This window comes from Falco punctatus, assembly GCF_963210335.1.
Source record: "Falco punctatus genome assembly, chromosome: 8".
Classification (NCBI taxonomy): domain Eukaryota; kingdom Metazoa; phylum Chordata; class Aves; order Falconiformes; family Falconidae; genus Falco; species Falco punctatus.
Window position 1 is genome coordinate 32,291,037 of NC_137588.1, and position 20,628 is coordinate 32,311,664.

At 45.6% G+C, this 20,628-nt stretch overlaps 1 protein-coding gene across 18 annotated transcripts in view; it reads left to right on the forward strand.

Moving 5' to 3' along the window:
* KALRN (kalirin RhoGEF kinase) overlaps positions 1-19,313 on the forward strand; it is a 546,232-nt gene extending 526,919 nt beyond the window's left edge. For 9 of the 18 annotated variants that reach the window (XM_080399718.1, XM_080399714.1, XM_080399722.1 and 6 more), the window contains 9 exons: positions 2,455-2,482; positions 2,951-3,122; positions 5,288-5,409; positions 6,913-7,044; positions 8,794-8,958; positions 9,856-9,934; positions 11,117-11,317; positions 12,238-12,376; positions 14,661-19,313. In XM_080399718.1, coding sequence (XP_080255844.1) covers positions 2,455-2,482; positions 2,951-3,122; positions 5,288-5,409; positions 6,913-7,044; positions 8,794-8,958; positions 9,856-9,934; positions 11,117-11,317; positions 12,238-12,376; positions 14,661-15,206 — 1,584 coding nt within the window. In that variant the 3' untranslated portion in view covers positions 15,207-19,313. Of the gene's footprint in view, positions 1-2,454; positions 2,483-2,950; positions 3,123-5,287; positions 5,410-6,912; positions 7,045-8,793; positions 8,959-9,855; positions 9,935-11,116; positions 11,318-11,435; positions 12,377-14,660 lie in introns of those variants that run through there. The other 9 variants (XR_013930070.1, XM_080399724.1, XM_080399725.1 and 6 more) reach the window with 9 other exon arrangements.
* The last annotated feature ends 1,315 nt before the right edge of the window (positions 19,314-20,628 follow it).

Below are 20,628 nucleotides of genomic sequence, written 5' to 3' on the forward strand. Positions count from 1 at the left end.
TTCTTTCTCCTGATCTCTAATCCTACAGGGATGGAAATTGGCGAATAATAAGGGAATCTAGTGCATGCTGCAGTGAAGAATGGGGAGAGCTTAGGAGGGTAGATGTGTATTCCAGTTAAGCCAAAAACTACCGAAATGAAGATGTATGTGCAAATGAGCTGATGCCTGGGGTTACTCAGCTGATAAGTAGACGGGCTCACTGAGTGAAAAGTGGCAAGCAGTGGTTACCCACAGAGAAGCTTTTTCTTCCTTTGATGTGTTGTGTGAGCGATGCAATGTAATCACAAAGATCCATCTCTCCTTTTCCATCTGCACAGGTGGGAGAGATGTTCTTTATCCAGTGCCCTCTTGTGCCCCCATTTCTTCCTGCCTGTGGGATCCAGGGGGCTGTATGTGGGTGCTGGACCCTGTGGAGCAGCAGTCGCTGCCTCTGAGTCCCTTCAGCCTCTTGGAGGCTCCTGGGGTGGCTGGCCAGAGGTCTGTGTCCTTGTGTCAGTGCCTAGCTGCACCTTTCAGATGGGGCTTTGTGCATCGCAAGTGAAGCCCAGGCCAGGAGGTGCAGCCAGGAGGAAAACCTGACACAGGATCCAAAGAGCCTGGGTCACTCTATCACCCAGTCAGGTTCCTGCCCACTGAGCCAAGCCATGCCATCCCATTGCAGGGGTGGCATGCTCTCTTGCACCCTCCCCAGCGGCAGAGATGCCCCAAACGTGGCTTTGAAAAATAAGAAGCCCTAATTAGAGTAGAAGTGCTCAGAGAGTCCTCTCCAGGATGTAGGCAGAGGCTGGCTCCTTCCAGGAGCTGGGAATGAGATGTTTGAAATCTCAGTGCTCTGGAGAGCATGTGAGAGTCCAAACCATCACACTTTCGGCCACCAGGTTGGCCTTTCGGACTGACTGGCTGCATGCTAGGGACTGAAACCTGCTTTGACCACAAGCAGCAGCCCCTGCTTGTTTCTGGAATGCAGAGTATAAAGCACTAGTACTGACCAGTTGTTTCAGCTGGTACCACGAATGTTGTGTTCTCTGTGGATGTGTCCCAAAGGATCAAATTCTGCCTATTGCTAGGACAAAGGATAACTCTCAGTCTCATATGGCACGGAATTTTGTTGATGTAAGGTATGTTTCTATGGGGAAAAAATGAACTACTGTGAGTGGCGAGTCCATGTTATGCCTGGTTCGTTTGGTCCTTCTGGTGGTGATAGGGGAAAGCAGACCCTGTGGTGTCAGTGCTGGCACCAGAGGTTTGCCTGGGGCTGTGAAGGACTGTGGAACCAGAATAAATCTGAATATGCTCAAGTGCTTCCTTGAATGGCACCCTGAGCCATTCATCTTGGAAAACTATTTATAAAGTCAAAGTGTAAATATAAATCTTGAAGAGGTATCTACATTAATTTTAATGGTTATTGCTTCTGCTTTGTGGCCTGGTTTCTGACCATCTGCAAAAACTCCCATCAGCTTTGGCAGACCATGAATTAGGTCACTGCTTCATTGCTGTCTTCCAAAATAGCTGTGAAATAGATAGTAACAAAGATATTTAAGGCGAGATAAACCACACTGGTGTCTATGTGCTTGATAGCAAATTATCAGTTTGAATTTGGATAACAAGGCCTTATGAGATTATTAAAATAGTTAATGAGGCTCCAGCGCCGGCAGCGGCTGCAGCGACACTGCTATGTAGTGAGGATTGATTCTTCATGTAAGAACTTAGTCTTTGCTTTTCTCAACTTTGCTTCTGGGGTTACATGAGGAAATTGTCATATATAGGTCACAGACACACAGTAGCTTTTCAAGTCTCTGCTAGCTTGATCAATTAACTAGTTAGATAAAATAACTCTCAGTTAAGTTTCAAGTTGGAAAGTTTCCAGCAGTCCAACGCAGTGAGTAAAATTTTACTCATTGTGATTGACTGAGAGTTCTTGCAGGACTGATACTTGCCAGTAGGCAAAAATAAGGCCATATTTGTGTTTTAGTGCTTTATCTTTTTTCCCTGAAGCTGAGCAGAAGTTACAAGACATCTTCCAGAGCTGGTTAGTGGACAGAGTGCTGGTGAGATGCCGCAGGTGCGTGGTGACCACAGGTGCTGCATGAGCTCCACAGGGTCTGGAGCTGGGCACAAACCATCTCTGGGAAGAAGAGTTAATGTCTTGAGCGTTACCACCCAAGCAAAGAGAAAGCATGTCCACCCTCCTCAGTCTTAGTGTCGTGCCTGTTACCAGGGATGCTTTATCAGAGTTCCAGATGCCATAGCTTTCATTTGCTTCCCCAGCTGTGCAGGGGCTTGTTCTATTGTCACCAGAGCTTGCTGCACCTGCTGGTTGTTAGAAGTTGCTTGTAGCCCTTGGTCCGTGCTTCCGCGGTTCTGATCAGGTTCACCATCGTACCTTGTGAAACCAGACGTCTCTTTGTCACTGTCCAAAAAAAATAAATGCTTTTGTTTCTTTGTATTTTGCAGATAATCAACCCCAATTTCATTCAAGAAGGTGAGTTAAGGACAGCTGTGCACTGACTGGCACGGAGGGGCATGTCAGCAGCTGTGATTTACTCTGGTGCAACAGCACTCTCTGCACCCACCAGCGTTTACAGCAAAGCAGCTCCCCACTGCTCAGTCCCCAGGGAAAGCGGCCTTCCTGCTGGCTGCTTGGCTTAGACAGCCCGGGGCCATGGGCAAGGCTGAGCCCCCCAAATCCACCTTCATAAAGTCTCACCCTCCTGCCAGAGAACAGGGCTGGGGGATGGACAGTCCCTGCGCCACCTCCTTCTCTGCCCTGTGGACAGCTGGCTTTTAGTGAGGGGGGAGTTTTGGTAATATGATCCCAGGACCCCCCAGCTGTTTGGTGCCCAGATCCCATAGTTGGTCCTGTAATGTATTCTCTAGGCTTGCATGGGGAACATCCTCACCTGTAGATTAAAAGAAGGTGTCATGCGTGTAACCCCGTGGTTTTTTTCAGTGGCTCCAGAGTTTCTTGTGCCATTAGTGGACATTACCTGCCTGCTCGGTGACACAGTGATGCTGCAGTGCAAAGTCTGTGGACGGCCCAAACCAACTATAACCTGGAAAGGACCAGATCAGAACATTCTTGACAATGACAGCAGCACAGCCACTTACACAGTGTCATCCTGGTAAGGTCCTGCCTGTGAATCCCAGCATAGCTGGTCAGGATGGTCACGTTGCCCTCAAATATGGCACCAGTCAGGCTACAATACTCATTAGAAATGGAGTTAATCTTGTCTGGCATGATGTACTGGCACATTGCTGCACCACATGTCAGCTAGAAAGGGTCAGACTTTGGGGTTTGGGTATCTCTATCATTTCCCAAGTTGACATAGGATATGTCCACAAAGTCTGTTGCTGGCAGACATGAGCTTGCTCCTATTGACCTCCTGAGCCAGCTGCAAGCCAGAAGCCGGAATGTTTCCAGCTTACTAGTTTGGCTAATACTGCCTTCGTGTTGCTGGGGCTTCTCTGCTTGAATCTGATGCCATGCTGACCTTTGGTAGGAACAGGAGTTGGGCAGAGCGAGCCCTCACCAGCTTGCAACACCCATGTCATTGGGTGTTTTCTCATGAGCAGAGGTGGTAACTCCTGTAGTTTTCCTGAGCCCTTCCTCATCTTTTCCTAAAAGAGCCTACATGTGCTCCTGGGAAGGCTACATCTGGCTGTGCTTGGACAAAAAGGTGCTTGTCAAGATGTTCCTGGCCTGGCTAGCAGGGAGGAAAGCCATCTTTACGACAAGCACTGGGAAGATCCAAAAAGATCTGGAGTTGAATTCAGGTCAGGTAACAGCCTGGATGCTCATCTGCAGCTTATATAAGGGATTTGGGGCAAACTGCTGTGGAAATCTCTGGGAGACAATCTTTCATGTAAACTTTTCAGCACTTCTGGCTCAGGGAATCCAGGGAGTACAAAGTCACTGGAAGTTACAAATGAACACTAAGAGAGAATGGATTTTGTATGTTCTATAAAAAAAATTACGTATGATCAAGAGCTTCCTTCAGAGATCATTAGCTTGTGCAGCTGCCCCAGAGCACCCAAAATTGTCTTTTTAGCCATTACTCAGTAGATTGCTAGTGCCTTATCTTTGGGGTCTGGCTGGAGTTGGGATGAGGGGATATTGCCATACAAGATTCTGTTTTCCATCAGAGTCTTTCGCCTGTGCATTGGCTCCCTGTGCACTATCAGCACTTGTATTGTCTTGTTACTCTTATATATTTTACAGCGGAGACACTGCCTGCCAAGGAGAGGCCCAGCAGACCAGTGGCTGTCTTACAAATCTTGCTGGCATGAGTGGCCAGATTATGGGGGAAGGGGATATTTCTGTCCTGTTTCAAACCAGCACAGTCAGACCAGCAAAGGCCACAGTGTCCAGGCAGTTACACCGGCACCACATCCTTCAGCAGTTTCCGATAGCTTACACATTCAAGAATTAGTTTACTTTAGCCATCAAGGGAATTTATTGCTGGCTCTAAGCTGGGTCTCCAGTACGGCTAAAGCAGTTACACAAGCAAAATCCTTTAATTCAGGCCAACTCCCTTAAATTGCATATTGAAGACTGCAGTGTGCAAACTGAAGTGACTATGTACAGACCTGCTATAAATTCACCAGACTCCGTAGAGCTGTTTGTTTTCTCAGATTGGCCCAAAGATTGAGTGTCTCTCATGAACTCAGCACTGGTGTTCTTTATCCCTAGCTGTTGTGAGATGTCTAGCCGTCCCCCTGGGGGCCTGGCAGCCACATTAGATCAACAGCGTGTGTTCCAGGAGTCTGAAGCTCCCCAGAAATGTCAAGCACCCTGCACTGTGTGACCACCTTCTGCATCCGTGGGAAGCGCAATTTGTCTGGTGTCTGTTGGACTTAACTGCAGAGGCACAGCAGCTCAGCATCTCCTCAGATAGGAAAGATGTGCTTGGGGAAATCTTTCCAGATATGTGGAGGCTAAGCATCCAGTTCTGGACAGGCACAACAAATGTTCAGCTTCTGGACTTTGTTTGCTGCTTGAGTCGCTAGAGATGCTTCCCCATCTCCTCTGAGGCCACAGCAGACAAGTAGATTTGCCTAGCAGGCAATCTGGACCATTCGGCTTGAAGGTTTCATTAACAGCTTAGTCCTGATATATGGGGGGGGTGTGTGTGTGTGAAGGTTGTATTTGGGTACCAGATTGCTGGAGGGATATTCCTTTAAATGAGTTAACAGGATTTGTGTTTGTAATGAGGCAGGGCAGGAACTGGTATAAGAAGCATTAGCAAGTGAAGCAGCACTTTATAACGGGGGTTTCCTGCACCCACAGTGACTCTGGAGAGCTGACGTTGAAGATCTGCAACCTGATGCCTCAGGACAGTGGCATTTACACCTGTGTGGCAACCAACGAACACGGAACCGCATCAACCTCTGCAACCATCAAAGTTCAAGGTAGCACATCTGACCTTAACACCCAGGATTTTTCCTGCACAGGGTCCCTTGGTGGGGGCTGGGAGCACACAGGAATAGCCAGTGCAAAGTCAGCCGGACGTGGAGCTGTGCCAGGTAAATTGAGACGTTAAAATCATACAACCGTTCCTCAGCCAAGACTCCCACTGATGGCTGAAGGCATCGCAGACTCTTTGCGCTTGATTAAGTCGTCTGATCATAAGCATCACATCTGGGAAATGAAAATGTGTTGGCACTGGTTCAGCTCCTGCATCCTGTTCGCAGCACTGCTTCCCAGGGGCTTGGTAAGGTCGGCTGGGGGAAGCTGAGCTCCCTCGGGCTGCTGAGCCTCTGGGGATGACCCCCGGGCTGCCCACAGGGAGCTCTGAGCTTCAGAGTCTGCCTGGAGCCGGGGGACCTGGGATCCCACAACACTGATTCTCAGCATCCCTTCTCTGTCGGGGACAGGGGAGGCAAGAGTAAGGTTTGGCCTGGATGAACTGCCTTGCGGGGTTTCAACTTGGAGACGTATCTCTGAGCCTGAATTCTCAGTGCTGCAATTAGTGACCCATCTAATTGTAATGAATATGAAATGATGAGTTGATGCTTGTGACCTCTAGCTTGGGAAGGGATCTGTTAGCATGAGAGATGAGGGGTGCCTGCTGCGTTGAAGGGGATGGCACAGAAATTAATGTCTAATGAGTGGCTTACAGATGCAAGAGTGTCACAAGCATTTAGAAGTTGATTTGTTCGGTGTCACAAACTGCCCTAGAGATAAAATTCCCCCAATTTATCCAAGTTAGTGGCTACACTAACTACTCCTGTGCTGAAGGAGCCCTGAGCAAAGCACAGAACTACTGGTCGTTTGTCAATCTGCTGCCAAACATACCAAGAACACAAAGCGCTCTGAATGCCTTGCTTGTATCGCTTTTGGACACTTCAACAGTAACTGTCTCCCCACCTCCTCACTCGCTGCTTGGTGAAGCCCATAGGAATATTTGTTTTCCTCACTTCCATGGGCTTTGCATCAGGTCTTGAGCTGGAGCAAAAATTAGCAGCAGAAGGTAGCAGGTAAAGAGTCCCTGCCTTCACAGCAGCTGAGCTCAGATGGACTCTCTACACCTGAGGGGTGATTCTCCCAGCCAGTCTCGCAGGGAGCTCTCCGGGGCACCGCAGTGCAGTTGACCACCAGCTGTGGGCAAGAAGAAATCCCCCCCTGTGCTGCAGTACTGTGAGACCATGCAGAGGCAGCAGGGCTTATGAGCAGCACAGTTCTCTCCTAGCTGCTAGTATGGAAGTATCAGACTCACGGTGGTGGGTGAATGGGACAGTGACATTGCCTTTCCTCTGGTTGTGCTGGTAGCCCAGTGCAAACCAGAGTTCTCCTTCTGCAAGGGGCAGCTGCCCCATAGTGACCTGATGTACCTGGTACACCTGATCTGCAGAATAAAGCCCTAGCACTTGTTGATGTGATGCTGGACTTGGTGCTTGTTTTCTCTTCCCAAGGTGTCCCAGCTGCCCCAAATCGCCCCATTGCTCAGGAGAGAAGCTGCACTTCTGTGATCCTACGCTGGCTACCCCCATCCAGTACAGGCAATTGCACCATCTCAGGCTACACTGTGGAGTACAGGGAAGAAGGTAAATGCTTTGAACTGTGCTCACTGGCTGGGAGAATAAGAACAAAGTAAGCCTCCTTTATCGCACAACAAGTCCCAAAAGCATCCATGCCACCACTGGGGTGCCACTAGGTGCTGCTCAGAGAACCCAAAGTCTAAGGCCAAAAGAAGCCCTTCTGTCCTCCAGTCCAACTTCTCATATATTACAGACCTTTCTGTTCCCTCCAGTCACTTACAGCAAGTTAAGTGTGCCAAGCTAAAACATATCCACCACTAAGGCATCCTTTCATCATTTGTGTTTCACCACTACGGTATCCATCCTTTCTGGTGGATGTTTCCCGGGAATGCAAAATCAAAGCAGCCTCATTATTTTTTTGAAATGGGTAGAGTTGCAGATCCCTGCATACTTTTCAAGCTCAGCTCAGAAACCATTTGTTCTTAAATCCAACCATCCTTTCCCCCTGAATAATCAAATAGATATTAAATGCACTGTTTTCCCAATATGTGCAGGCATGTGCTCTTGAAAAGGGCATTTGAAATTATTCACATCCCTTTTTGCAAGGTGTGAGGGTCCCTGGACAGTAAACTTTGCCTTAGGTATGTGATCTCTGTTTTTTTCCCCTTCATCCTTCAAAAAATCCTACCTCATGTTAGTAAATGTGCAAACTTAATCACTCCATCATATTAATAACTTCTCTTAGCAAATACTCTACCTTGACCCTCACTGTGCCATCAGTGTGACTGGCATTTTTGTGAAAGACTAAAAGCTCTTTATTAACAACAGCCACTACAACAAACAGCAAAAAAGCAGCAGTGCTGTCAGTGTTCAGTATTCCTCCCACTCCAAAGGAATCACTGACTCTTCCCTGTAAAACCAGCCTTGACCTTGTGAGACCTGGCAATCAGAATTTGCCCACAACACACACAACATATATGGGTCATGGCAAATAATATAAGAAGCCCTGAAATTACTAAAATAAGATAAAATTTTACATATTCTTGAAAGAAATCATAGGCTGTGACAGGGCTTAGTGTCACAGGGGTCCTTTTCTTTTCTGTGACCCTGTGCAGATGAATAAAGTATTGTTTCTTTGGATGCCACAGGTTAGGTAATGGTTAGGTGGGGTTGTTAGGAGAAGAAACACATGACAGACATTTCTTTGCTGCAGTCCTGCTTATCTGCAAAAAAATCCATACTAAGCCTCAGAAAGCTGGTTCTCTTCTTGCAGCTCCAGGATTCACTGTAGTCACCATGTCTCCCAAAAAAAGACTTTGTCTGCAAAAGCACTTGGATTGCACTGATGCTCTGTCTTAGCTTCATCTGGGACTGCCTTGTCCTTTTTTTTTTTCTTTTTTTTTTTCTGTATTTCTGCTACTGTTTTTCTCATAGCAGAGCTGTCATCAAATCAGTCCTCCACTCCTGCCTTATCACGCTGCCCTCCGACATCACTTGTAGCACACAGCCACAGCTAGACTGCTGGAGAGATCAACCCTGGGCTGTGTTTTTTCTATTGTTATCAGTCAAGTGAGGGGCATTTCCTTCTTCCCTCATTTAGCCAGGCTGGAAGGGGGCTGCAACACAAAATAGCTTCCTGTGGTCCAGTTCTGGTTTAACAGAAATACATCAGTCTGCCATAACAGTCTTTTAAAAACCCCGTGGATTTTAACCTCCCAGAGTACTGCATGAGTTGGGCAGAGAAAGCTTCTGCTCTAAGTTGACATATTGATTCTGTTTCCTTCAACTCTCCTTCTCTCTGACTGTAAAACACAGGCTCACAGGTCTGGCAGCAGTCAGTAGCCTCAACTTTGGACACATATCTTGTCATTGAGGACCTGGCCCCGGGCTGCCAGTATCAGTTTCGAGTGAGTGCCAGCAATCCCTGGGGGATCAGCTTGCCCAGCGACCCTTCTGAATTTGTGAGGCTCCCAGAGTATGGTGAGTGGGGACACTGAGGAGGGCTTGATGCACAAATGTGTCCATCCATCTGTGCAGTCTGTATGGTCTGCTTTGATGGGTCTTGATAAAAACATTTATCCTGAACCTGGAAGGAATACAAGAAACAGCCTGTGAGATGCTCAGAGCCAGCTCCTGCCACTAGAAAGGCTTTTCAGGTCTGCTCCTCCAGCAGGGCTCACAGCCTCCCTCTGTCACAGAAGCTGTTGGAGTTCTCCAGCAGGTCCCTGCTTTCTATCCCAAGACCACTTCGCTTTATCTCTGGGGTCTGTGTCCTGGTTGGTGTCCCCTCTGCCTTTCCAGCAATACCAGCAGCACCAGGGCCTTCTGCTGGGCTACCCAGCTGGGTCTGCAAGTCAGCTTGCAAAACATATCCCCCTGAGAAATGCAGCCAGCATAGGAAGGCTGCAACGAAGGTGAGCCCCCAGTGTGCAGTGCTGCAGGAATTTGGGGTACAGCTCACTCATGGTGTTGTGAGCAGAGCCCACATTTCCCCATGTTTTAGCAGCTCTGGTGCGTCACTAGGTCTGTGACTGGCTTGGATAGCCTGTGCTGGATGAAATGAGAGCTCACACAGCATGGCTCTGCCTCCCAGTTACACACAGACGTGGCCTTAGACTGTCTGTGTGGCCCTTCTCAGCCCAAAAATACAAGGACAGATTTAAATCCACCTTATCCATACCATCCTCTGGGGAGCTCTGGCTTTTAGCAATCCAACACATTGGAGCTGTGCCTAAGCAGTATGAAACTGGACTCCTAGTGGTAATACTTGCTGTTTTAAGTAACACAGTCTCACATAATTCTAAAATAGGCCATTTATAGTCCACAGGAAACTGTCTTTAACTTTATGCTTTCTTAATGTGCTTTGTTCTCTCAAAGACTCTGCTGCTGATGGTGCCACTATTGCATGGAAGGAAAACTTTGACCTTGCTTATGCAGAGCTGCATGAGATTGGGAGGTAATATTAACCCTGCTTATCACTGCAATAAAACACTGAAACAATGGCTTGAAGCTTTTTCCTTGGAGGAAATTTAGGTTGCTTTTTGTAGTTAGCCTGAAGACTGCTACTCCTTTCAAAGAGCATTGCCCATTAATTACTGATTAAAATACAGACCGGTTAAAATACTGACTAAATTCTGTTTTTCAAGATCAGTTGGGATTTGAGAATTGCAGTTTGGCAAACTTGTGAACAAATTGGGCAGCCAAATCTCTGACAGCCACTGGTAGCTGTCACTGGTATCTCCTCTGTCATCTTGGATTTGATATGAGCTTTTGAAGTCGTGACAATTTGCTGGTTCTGGATAAACTTAACCCCAAAGCCTGAGTTTGCCGAAGAACTTAGGCATGTGACTGACTTAAATCACATGCCAAAGGGCTTTGCTGATTGGGAGGGTCAGTTAAACAGGAGCCTAAATAGGGGCTGTATAGCTCTGCACAGAGGACAGATAAGGAACACAGAAACAATTCAGGTTAATGCAATTAGTTCTTCAGCTCAGAGATCAGAGGTGAGTAAGTCTGGGGCTGAAAGAACAGGAGGCTTTCTGGTTCTGTAGAAAGAAGCATGATGTATTGAGAGGCCAAGTTCAGCCCATGGTTTCACTGAGTAGTTTCACTTTCAGGACCAGTATTAGGCACCAGTCTGCATGAGTTTCCTAAATGCTTTCCTGCCAGCTTTTTAGTTAATTTCTTACTGTGTGCCTGAAACAGTGAGACAAAATGATAGGTTAGTGATTATTTAACAAGGCTTTGCTTTTAGTTGTGTGAGAAAGTTTGGGCTTCTTATTAAAGCAACTGGAGAAGGGAGTCTGCTAAAAAAAAGAGAGAAAACCTGTCAAAGTGGTGGCAACTTGAACCCAGGAGAGATTGTTAGAGGACATCAGTATGGCTGCACAAAGCAAAGTGACACCGTTTGCACTCAGTGTTTGCTAATCCCCAAAGAATCTCTACGCCCAGGGTAAGAGATGGAGGCTCTTTGTTCAAAAAAGGTTATTAACAACTTGTTAAATCTGATTCGTTGTGAAATATTAATGTGCTGAATCAAATAACACTTTGAAAATCAGTCTGTTATCCCACTGACAACTAGGTGTGATTTATTCATGAGGCCCCTTTGTTATTCTGTGGGTGGTTTTTTTTATTTCAGGGGTCGATTCTCCATAGTAAAGAAATGCGTTCACAAAGCCACCCGGAAAGACGTTGCTGTGAAATTCATTAGTAAAAAAATGAAAAAGAAAGAGCAGGCAGCACACGAAGCAGCTTTGTTACAGCACTTACAGCATCCTCAGTACATCACTATCCACGACACCTACGAGTCTCCTACTTCTTACATCTTAGTTTTGGAACTGTAAGTACGTGGAGCTTGAATTCAAGTGTCTGGGTAGGAATCACAGCCCTATTAAAGCCAAGGATAAAATTCACCCTGGCTTTAGCAGGGCAAAGAATTTGTCATCTGTTTTTTATAGATTGTGATGTCAAATGAAATAGCCATTTTCTGCAGAGCTTCCACTGCCTCTTCTTTACAGTAAGTAAGATTCAGAGGACAAATAAAACTGCTTTCTACTCTGGTGAAGCTTGGGTAATTGTATCAGCAGTTTGTCCCGTTGAATAGCATCAGATTTACTTGGGCAGTTTTATCTACTTTTTATATTTGAATAAATGTGTTTCAGCTAGATTGAAGCCTACGCTGTTCTAACACTTCGTGGTGAAAAGCGCTGTCTGGCAACCATGCTGCCCCCCGTAAGGAAAAATAGCAACCCAAATCCAAAATGCTTCTTTGTTACAGTATATCCAACAAAGTATATTTGGGCCATTTGATTGTTTATTTATACAGATAAATAAAACTAGGTGGAAAACTTTCATTGGTTTAGTTTTCCCATAGAATGTATTACCAGCCAAAAATGTCAGTGATTTTTTTTCTGCATTATGTAACCAGCTCTATAAGAAAATTGGTGAATCCAAATAATTAAGAGGATCTGTTTTCAAAGAAATTGCCTCTGTCTATTGAATCCATCTTTAAGCAAAGGAGTTTACTTGAGACCGTTGCTGAATTTTTCAAGGACTGGAGATAACAATTAAGGATTAATCATTCTACCACTTCCATGGCCTGCAGTATCTTGAGATATCATTGAATAGTCACCAGATCTTGCATTTTAGTTTCCTCCATTTTTAGGTCATGAAGCTTCCACTGCAATTTTGTTTTCAAATATTAACTGTTCCTAGAGATATCGTGTGATCTTTCATGTGCAGGGGTTGATTTCTTTGTAGGATGGATGATGGTCGTCTCTTAGATTATCTAATGAACCATGATGAACTTATGGAGGAAAAAGTCGCTTTCTATATAAGAGACACAATGGAAGCCTTACAGTATCTTCATAACTGCAGAGTGGCTCACTTAGACATAAAGGTAAGAAGAAAAGAGAATGATGCTACTATTCAGTGCCTTGGTACAGAGAGTTCCCAGCTGCACAGACAGGGAGGAGGCACAGTTTGTGCTGCAAAAAGATGATCACGAAATGGACAAGCACTATCTCTCAGACCTATTGACCACAGAAAGGATTCTCTGACCTGCAGCGCAAGGTCTTTTTCTTTGAGATGCACCTGTTTCCTTGATTCACTGGTTTGTTGTCAAGTCCTTTATGGCTGGATTTAATGAAGGAGAAGGAGGATGTCTGAGGCAAAAGTGAGGTGTCACTAGCACTTGACTGAAGGGGAATTACAAGAAAAATCCATGGGGTATGGTTTGGGCTCACACTTGTACCAACTTAGCTACCAAGCTTCCTGAGCAGAGCTGGTTTGTGCCCAGGCAGCTCAGGGCAGGTCAGGAGCGTGTCTCTCCCTCATGTCCACAGCAGTGCCCTGGAGAGCCCAAGGGGAGGTAAGGGTGCAGGGGAGCAGGAGGTGGGGAGGACTGGCAGGGGCCAAGGAAAGCAGCATGCCGCATTGTGCTGCACAGCCTGAGAGGGGAACTGGGAATACACCCAGGGAGAGGTTCACAGGAAGAACAAACTGCATTGTGGAGAAGAAATTCAGGCATTCTCTAATGTCATGCTCAGTTAGATTAGCACAGCTTGTACCTCCTTTTGTTGGTGCACGTGGCAGGAGGCACTGTACTGTCCTGGATTTACATTGTACTTCTGTCCTCGCCACCATCCCAGTTATCTTGGATGACAGAGAATGAGCGATTGAAGTTATGATCAAGTGTTTTGAGTTTTGTGATCTGCAACATTGATTCTGGTTGCCAGGAATATCAGATAATCTATAATATTTTTCAGACTTAAATGCCAATTAAAAATGGAGAATGAGAGATTAACTTTCTTGTATAGTGGACAGTCCAGTTCCAAGGAGGTGTCTTCTCAACTCTCCAACCCCCAGGCATGTCAGATGAAGTGATGCTTTCATTCTTCTGATGCCTACTGCCACTACAAAAAAAAAAAAAAAAATTCCTTTTGTACAGTACCTTAGGTGAGCATTAGTCCCACAAGGCTAAATCATCCTGGTTTCTTTCAATAAGATTGTATTTTCCACTGTATTTATAGGACCTGTCAAAAAATAGGTATCAATTGGAGGTAAGAAACCGCAGTGAATTTTCTATTTGATCATAAGAAACTTCCCAGAAACAAGCTGGGAAGCCAGTTTTCTGTGACCTATTTACAGTTCTCCTGTACATGAGGGATATACTAAATAAAGCACCTTCTGTTGCTAAGTGGAAGCAGGAGATGCATTGGTAGTGACTGCCATGAACTGTCTTGTCCCAGGATTCTGCTCAAGAACCTGTTGATTTTGTCAAGGCAGGGTGCAAGGAAAAGAGCAAGCGGAGAGATTTGAAAAGCAGTGTAGTGAACTTTGCTTTATATATATATATATATATATATATATATATATCTCCATGAGGCAGCAGTAAAATAAGCATGAGGATGAGGGACTTCTACGAGAGAAAAGTGAGTCTGCATAGGGTGAAAGAAATAAATTCAGAAATCATCTCAGAACCAACAGAAGAAGAAAAATCCCTGAGTCCCCAGAGCAAAGTATATAGGCAATGCTCAGCATTTCCCACTGAAAGAGATAGATCTTAAATACTGAAAGGGTTGGTAAAAAGAAGGAAAACCAACTGGGATGAAATATAATTGCACTCCGGCTTGGAAAGCATGACTGTGTGCTGGCGTCTATAAGGGAACTCTGGCAGCTCCATTCATGTCAACTGACAGCAATGGTAATGGTATGCACCAGGGTCCCTCCCAGGATACATGCTGGTGGGAGTAAAGTTGAACATTTACTTCATGAAGAGCATTTCTGCTGCAGGTTATGCACATTTATATAACCAGTTGTCATGTGAACAAATGAAATCTAAATAAACTGATATATAAGTCTTATTAAAATTTAAAAATCTGTCAGTGCTCTTAATCTGGGATTAGTTTGGGAAAAAAAAACTGTGAGTATTTGGGACAAAGTGCAAAATCCCAGTGTGTTGCCCTAGTGCAAAAGGGGATGCTGTCATTGCAATTTCAGCATTGATTTGAGTTTACAGCAGTGTAAGCAGCAGCTGAGCCGGTTCCTTGTCATTCACTCTCCTGATCTCGCACATCTGATTAAATGCAAGTTTTGATTGGCTATTAAACCTAAATGAAATCTACACATTTTATTAGCAAAAATACAGTATAATTAAGTTTTCTTTATTATCTTTTCAACAGCCAGAAAATCTGCTCATTGATTTAAGAATCCCGGTACCTCGTGTCAAGATCATTGATTTGGAAGATGCAGTTCAGATCACAGGTCATTACCACATCCACCACCTCCTTGGAAACCCAGAGTTCGCAGCTCCTGAAGTTATCCAAGGCCTTCCTGTCTCTCTGAGCACAGATATCTGGAGCATTGGGGTCCTCACCTATGTCATGTTAAGTGGTGTCTCTCCATTCCTGGATGAAAGCAAAGAGGAGACTTGTATCAATGTGTGCAGAGTAGATTTCAGCTTCCCGCCTGAGTACTTCTCCGATGTGAGTCATGCTGCCAGGGATTTCATCAACGTTATCCTCCAGGAAGACTTCAGGAGAAGGCCGACAGCAGCCACTTGTTTACAGCATCCGTGGCTGCAACCACACAACGGCAGCTATTCCAAGATCCCACTAGATACCTCCCGCTTGGCTTCCTTCATCGAGCGCCGCAGGCATCAGTACGACGTGCACCCAGTCCCCAGCATCAAGAGTTTCCTGATGAGCAGGCTGAACCCAGGGACGTAATGCCTCCATCGCTGGGGTCCCACACTGCTGGTCCTGAGGCAAGGTGCAGGGAGCAAGCAGGTGCAAAGCGGATCTGTCTGTACATAGTCCCGTATTTGGCGTTCGCATTTCACATGGCTTCCCTAACTGCAGGGTACAAACCATTGCGGAGGTGGCAGCACCTGCCCGCTTCCTTGGGACCAAAGCACAGGGGGTAATGGCAGCGGGTACCTGCTCCCTCCCCTTGGCAGGCTCCTCTCGGGACACGTGGTATTCTTGCATCCACTGCCAAAAAAAGGAACTGTGGGAAGCAAACGCCAACTGGAAACGAGAGCCAGAATTGCAGTTGCCTTAACCTTTGTGAGGCAGCCTTACAAGAAATCCTCTTGATCTTGCTGAATTGAATTCAAAATGTACGAGAGATTAGGAGTAGGATAGTGGGGGGGTGGGGGTGGGGGGGTGGGGGGGCGGAGTGAGACTAGGCTGACCTTAGCATGTACTGCAGAACCGGACTGAAGTCGGGTTTTGCTGAAATCGTTGCAAGTCTGCTCCAGGTTAACAGACAGATTTTTCATGCCCCGAATGCCCGGGTCTGCCATGATTGCAGTGGGGACTTTGCATAGGACATGCAAGATCAGGCTCTAGTCACTGCTGGATCAGCTTCCGTGGTGGCATGGCTTACATACGCTCTTGTTGCATGGTAGTGCTCAGACCAAAATCCCCCATTAATCCTTGGGCTTTCTGCTGTGTCAAGTCAACATGCAGTACCTTTTGGAGCTACGATTAAGGCAATGAATTCATTGGAGCATACAGCTGGTTTTGACTAAGCACAATGGGACTATGATGGGTTTTTTAAAAGCATTTTATACACACTGTACAGAAATCTTTTGCAAAACCTGTGCATTGAGAAAAGGCTGTGTCCAATTTTTGCAGTATCTGTAAACTAGATGATGATGATGACAATTTTTTCTATCACAGGTTTTCAGTATACATATATTGTATCATATATATAAATATATATATATATATAAAGGATCTTGTTCCATTTCTAGCTTCAGAATTGCTTGGCCCAAAGTCCATCTAAGCCTTTCAGAGTGTGGTAGGAATGGTGAGTTCATCCTTGTGCTTACAGCTTGAAAATCGTTTTCAGTGTTTAAAGTACGTCATTTGTTTCATTTCCAAACTTGTAAATACCTCTCAGCCCCCGTTAGCACCTCATCAACAAAGCATTCATGAGGATATTTTTATGTCCGAAGCCTAATTTGTAACAAAATAAAAAATATTCACAATTAAAACATTGCTCTCTTGCAAGCCAAGTTGCAACATCATCATATTGATGTTACAGTGATGGAGCCAGCCTTAAGTATAACCAATGCAGGGAGTCTGCAGTGACAAAACCCCAGTTTGTAGGCTGGCCAAATTTTCTTCTCTAGCAGTGGGAGTGGGAGGGGAAACACCTCCCCAGCTAGGTCTTCTCTCTCCTGCTGCTGCACCATAAAACCCTGCAGCCTTGTAGGGTAGCGATCAAGGAGATATTTTTCCCACCACCACCCCCGGCATGCGAGGACTTTGTCTTGGTGCTGAGAGACATTGCTGTGCCTGTAATGGAAAATGTCAGTTGTTACCAAAGGTTTTCCTAAGGAAAAGGGCTTGATCTGACCATGGGTGCTCAGTATAGACTCTCTTGTAAGGGCAAGAGTCAAATTTAATTTACCATCCAAGTAACTGCACTGTGAGCCTGCCATGTACCTGCAGGAGCAAAAGCTGTCTCTGCCAGCAGGTAGTGGAGATACTCTGCAAGTACTGTTAAATTCTCAGGGCTCTGCTAGCCCCTTTTTTTGATCCACCTCCAAGCTCAGTTTCACAGCAGGTAGGAGACCTAACCTCTTTGTGCTTGCTCTATCAGTATGCTGGAGTGGTCAGTGTTTTGCTAGTGGAGAAGAAAGGAGGCACAGCAAAAAAACCAACGTTCAGCACTGTGTGCATCTAATACAAGAACAGACCTTGAGGCTGGGGAGCCACAGTCAGAAGTCTGAGCCCAGGTGCCTGAGCAGAGTCAGAAGTGGTGTACAAGGCTGTGTGGCTGATGGAGAGAGATTTGAGACAGAGGGAAGTGGTGGAAAGGCTTGAAAGAGGGGGTGTTTACAGAAAGCTGAACCTTCTGGATCCATGAGAACCTATCTCGGTTCCTCTGTAGTACAGCAGCTAATTTTCTAAGCAATCCAGCAGCACCTCTTAGACAAAGACCAGACTCTCATCCTGAGCAAGAGTGTGAAGTATGTGACTTCTTAGCAATGGAAACTTCTTCAGACAGCAGTCATCAAGGGGTGTCTTTAATTAGCACCAGCCTCAGGTACTCTCTCACTACAGGACTGTTTGTACTTCTTCCTATTTGTCAAAGCTGGCTCTTTGTGCTGGATTGTGCTGCCCTTAAAAAAATATTTATGGAAGTGTGGTTTATAAAACCCACAGCTTTTATTAGCCCTGTTAAACTGGGTACAGTTTAAGCCACAGCCTTTCTGCTTGGCATTAATACAAACAAATTCTCGTGTATCACATGAAATCTGGAGTTATTTAGCATTTTATTTTCCTATTTCCTACACTTGCATCTCAAACTGCAACAGCAGACACTTTGGATGCACAGGGGAGAAAAGCTCGATTGTTTAAGAGCTTTCAAGATTGCCATCAAATAACAGGGGGGTGGGAAACAAACAAAAGGCTGAAAGGGAATATATGTTTAGGTATTGGTGCTCAGGTTCAAAAAAGATTCCTTATTAAGGGAGAGCTGGAGGTGCTGAACTCTGAAGATTTTGAATGTTATGGGATTGCTTTCCTTTATGGTTCTGTTTTTTCCATATTCATGTCAAAGAACTCCTCTTCTTCCTGGGCACTGCTCTTCATACAGCACATTCAGGAAAACTTGAACTCGTTATTACTTCCAGATACATTTGTGATGATCAACCATTCTTGCATTTTATCGCAAAGATTTCTTTTGCCTGAATGCTATCAAGTTGACGGAAAATGTTGCTGCATGATAAATACAGAGGAAGTATTCTGACCTTGCTCTCTCCAGGTCTTTTGCAGCCCACCTGTGGCCCCTCTGCAGTTCCAACAGATCCTGTAACTCTGTTGTAAATTGTAACTTTGCTGTAAAGAGATTACAGAAGCTCAGTAAGTAGGCCTGGAGTGAGCCCACTGGGTGGGAAGCTCCACAGCCAACCCCCTTTGCAGCATTCTTTAACTACTGGATCTTTTTGTGTATGAAATATTGCCTGTAACAAACATGTGGTAACGCATTCTCATAGAGTTCTGTTAGGCCTTTACAAAGCTCCCCAGAGAGCAGCTGACTCTGAGAGGAAGATTTCCACCTGCAGCTTTACCACTCAGGGTTTTCCCAAGGTGGCTGAGTGAAGGTGTAGTGGCAGCTGCCCCCTCTGGCTTCTGCAGCAGCTTCATACCAACTAGCATGACCAACAGTAACGCCAGCCACAGAGCACCGCCAGCTCAGCGCAGACTGGCACTGTGCACACAGCCACCACCTTCAGGCATCTTGACCGTGCTCTTACCCTGCACTGACATCAAAGTACACGTGCTCGCTGTGTCCGCCAGTGCTGGGCTGGGACTGGCCCACAGGAAGGCAGCAGCAAAGGTGCCAGTGAAACAGAGCCCAGAGGGCACGGTGACATGTGGCATTCATTATTTAATATGGCTACATTGAAAGAACACACGTGGCAATGAGAACTCACCTCTCTCTCTCTGCTCCACTTCAAGGAGCCGGGCCAGGCAGTTTCACTCCTAGCCATCAAATAGGAAATCTGATTGCCCGTGTAATAGTGTCAGCTCCCATCGGCTGTCCAAAGCACTTGCTGCCCTGTGGGAGATCCCCACCACTCCACCCCAACAACCCCCTACGCATGCTACTACAGGGATGACACGCAGCCAGGCCAAGGTTTTAGACTGTAGTATTTCAAAGCAATCCAGGATTTAGAATGTATAAATTTTCTCTGTTCCTACTTGTACCAACAAGCCTTGTTTAGTTTTACTGCCCTTTTAAATGACTATTTTTTCCCAGTAACATTTATATTTAAAAGCATTTTACTTTTAAATAAAGTTAATGCTGAGACAAAATCTGTGCCCTTGACCGACATTTACAAGTTCTGAGGCTTCAGTGGAGTTCAGCAGCATTTCTGAGCATGCTATTAGGCCCTTGTTACAAATACTGTGAAAAAAGGTTAAGCAGAACCACACATTATGACCTGACAATATACAACCATATTTTAATACCCTTGCCCTGACAGGACTGCATCAAGTCACTGGATAATGTAAATTTCAGAGGCAGATGTAAAGGCTAGTCTGTATATACAGAGGTCTAACAGATAATTAACACGCACAGGGGCCAACCACCTGATTTTATTTCTGTTCCTTTCACTGCAGAGGTAAATTCTCCTCTAACACAGGGCTTGGATTTATTTTCCAGCTCATTCTTTCATGTCCCATCAGAAAATGGTGCTCTCCCAAGGAAACAAAATAAAATCCCATTGTACTAGGCTGACTGCACACTGCCATCAAGTGATGAATTCTCGTTCTGGGATCTGTGTAGTGGTGAATGTTACCATAGCGTCAGGATGCTGAATATTCGCTGTAACTGTAGTCTTTATTATGAAGCTAGTGAAAAAAACAACATCTTCTCTACTCAAGCCATATTTCACCTTCATGTCCAACTTCTGATGCTGGTGCTTTTACTTCTCTTTCTACCAAACTGTTCAGCGTTGCTCTGCCACTGAGATCAATTTGCTGATAACTTTTGGAAGGCAAATGCAACAGAAGGTGCAAAAAACCCCCCCTTACATCTCAGACTTACTTACTGAGATAAGAGCAAACAGCTGGAATACGTAGATGCTTTTCAATCTTTGCAACGATTGACTGAAGGAGGAAAAAAGAAACAGTATTGCTAACAGCTCAGCATTTTCAAGGTGCAAAGTAATTCCACAGCCTTAATTATTTCAGTGTATTGCTGTTCTGCCTTAAATGTATCTTCAGTTTTAATGCGGATTTCATTTTGTATGCACACAATGTTGTTTTGTAAAGGTAAGTTTGTAAATATTTCCTTTGTAAGTCTAACCACTCATGTGTACTGTTGTGAGGTGATTACTTGCTGTCCCATGTTGTTACTCCTGTACTGCGGTATATATGATCACCTACGGATGTAGCTTCGAACTGTACATCTTCTGTCCCCGCATTCCCATAAATAGAGTATACTAATGATTTAGTTTCTGGGCTTTTTTGATTAAACACCGTTGTTGAGAGAAGACCGGGTCAGTCTGATTTCCCACGTCCGGCAGTCCGAGCCCCCGCGGGCTGGCAGCCGGCAGGTGGCCTCGCTGAGGGCGCGTTTCGAGGCCCTGCGGCTCGCCAGCTCCCGGGCCGCCCCGAGCCCCCGCCG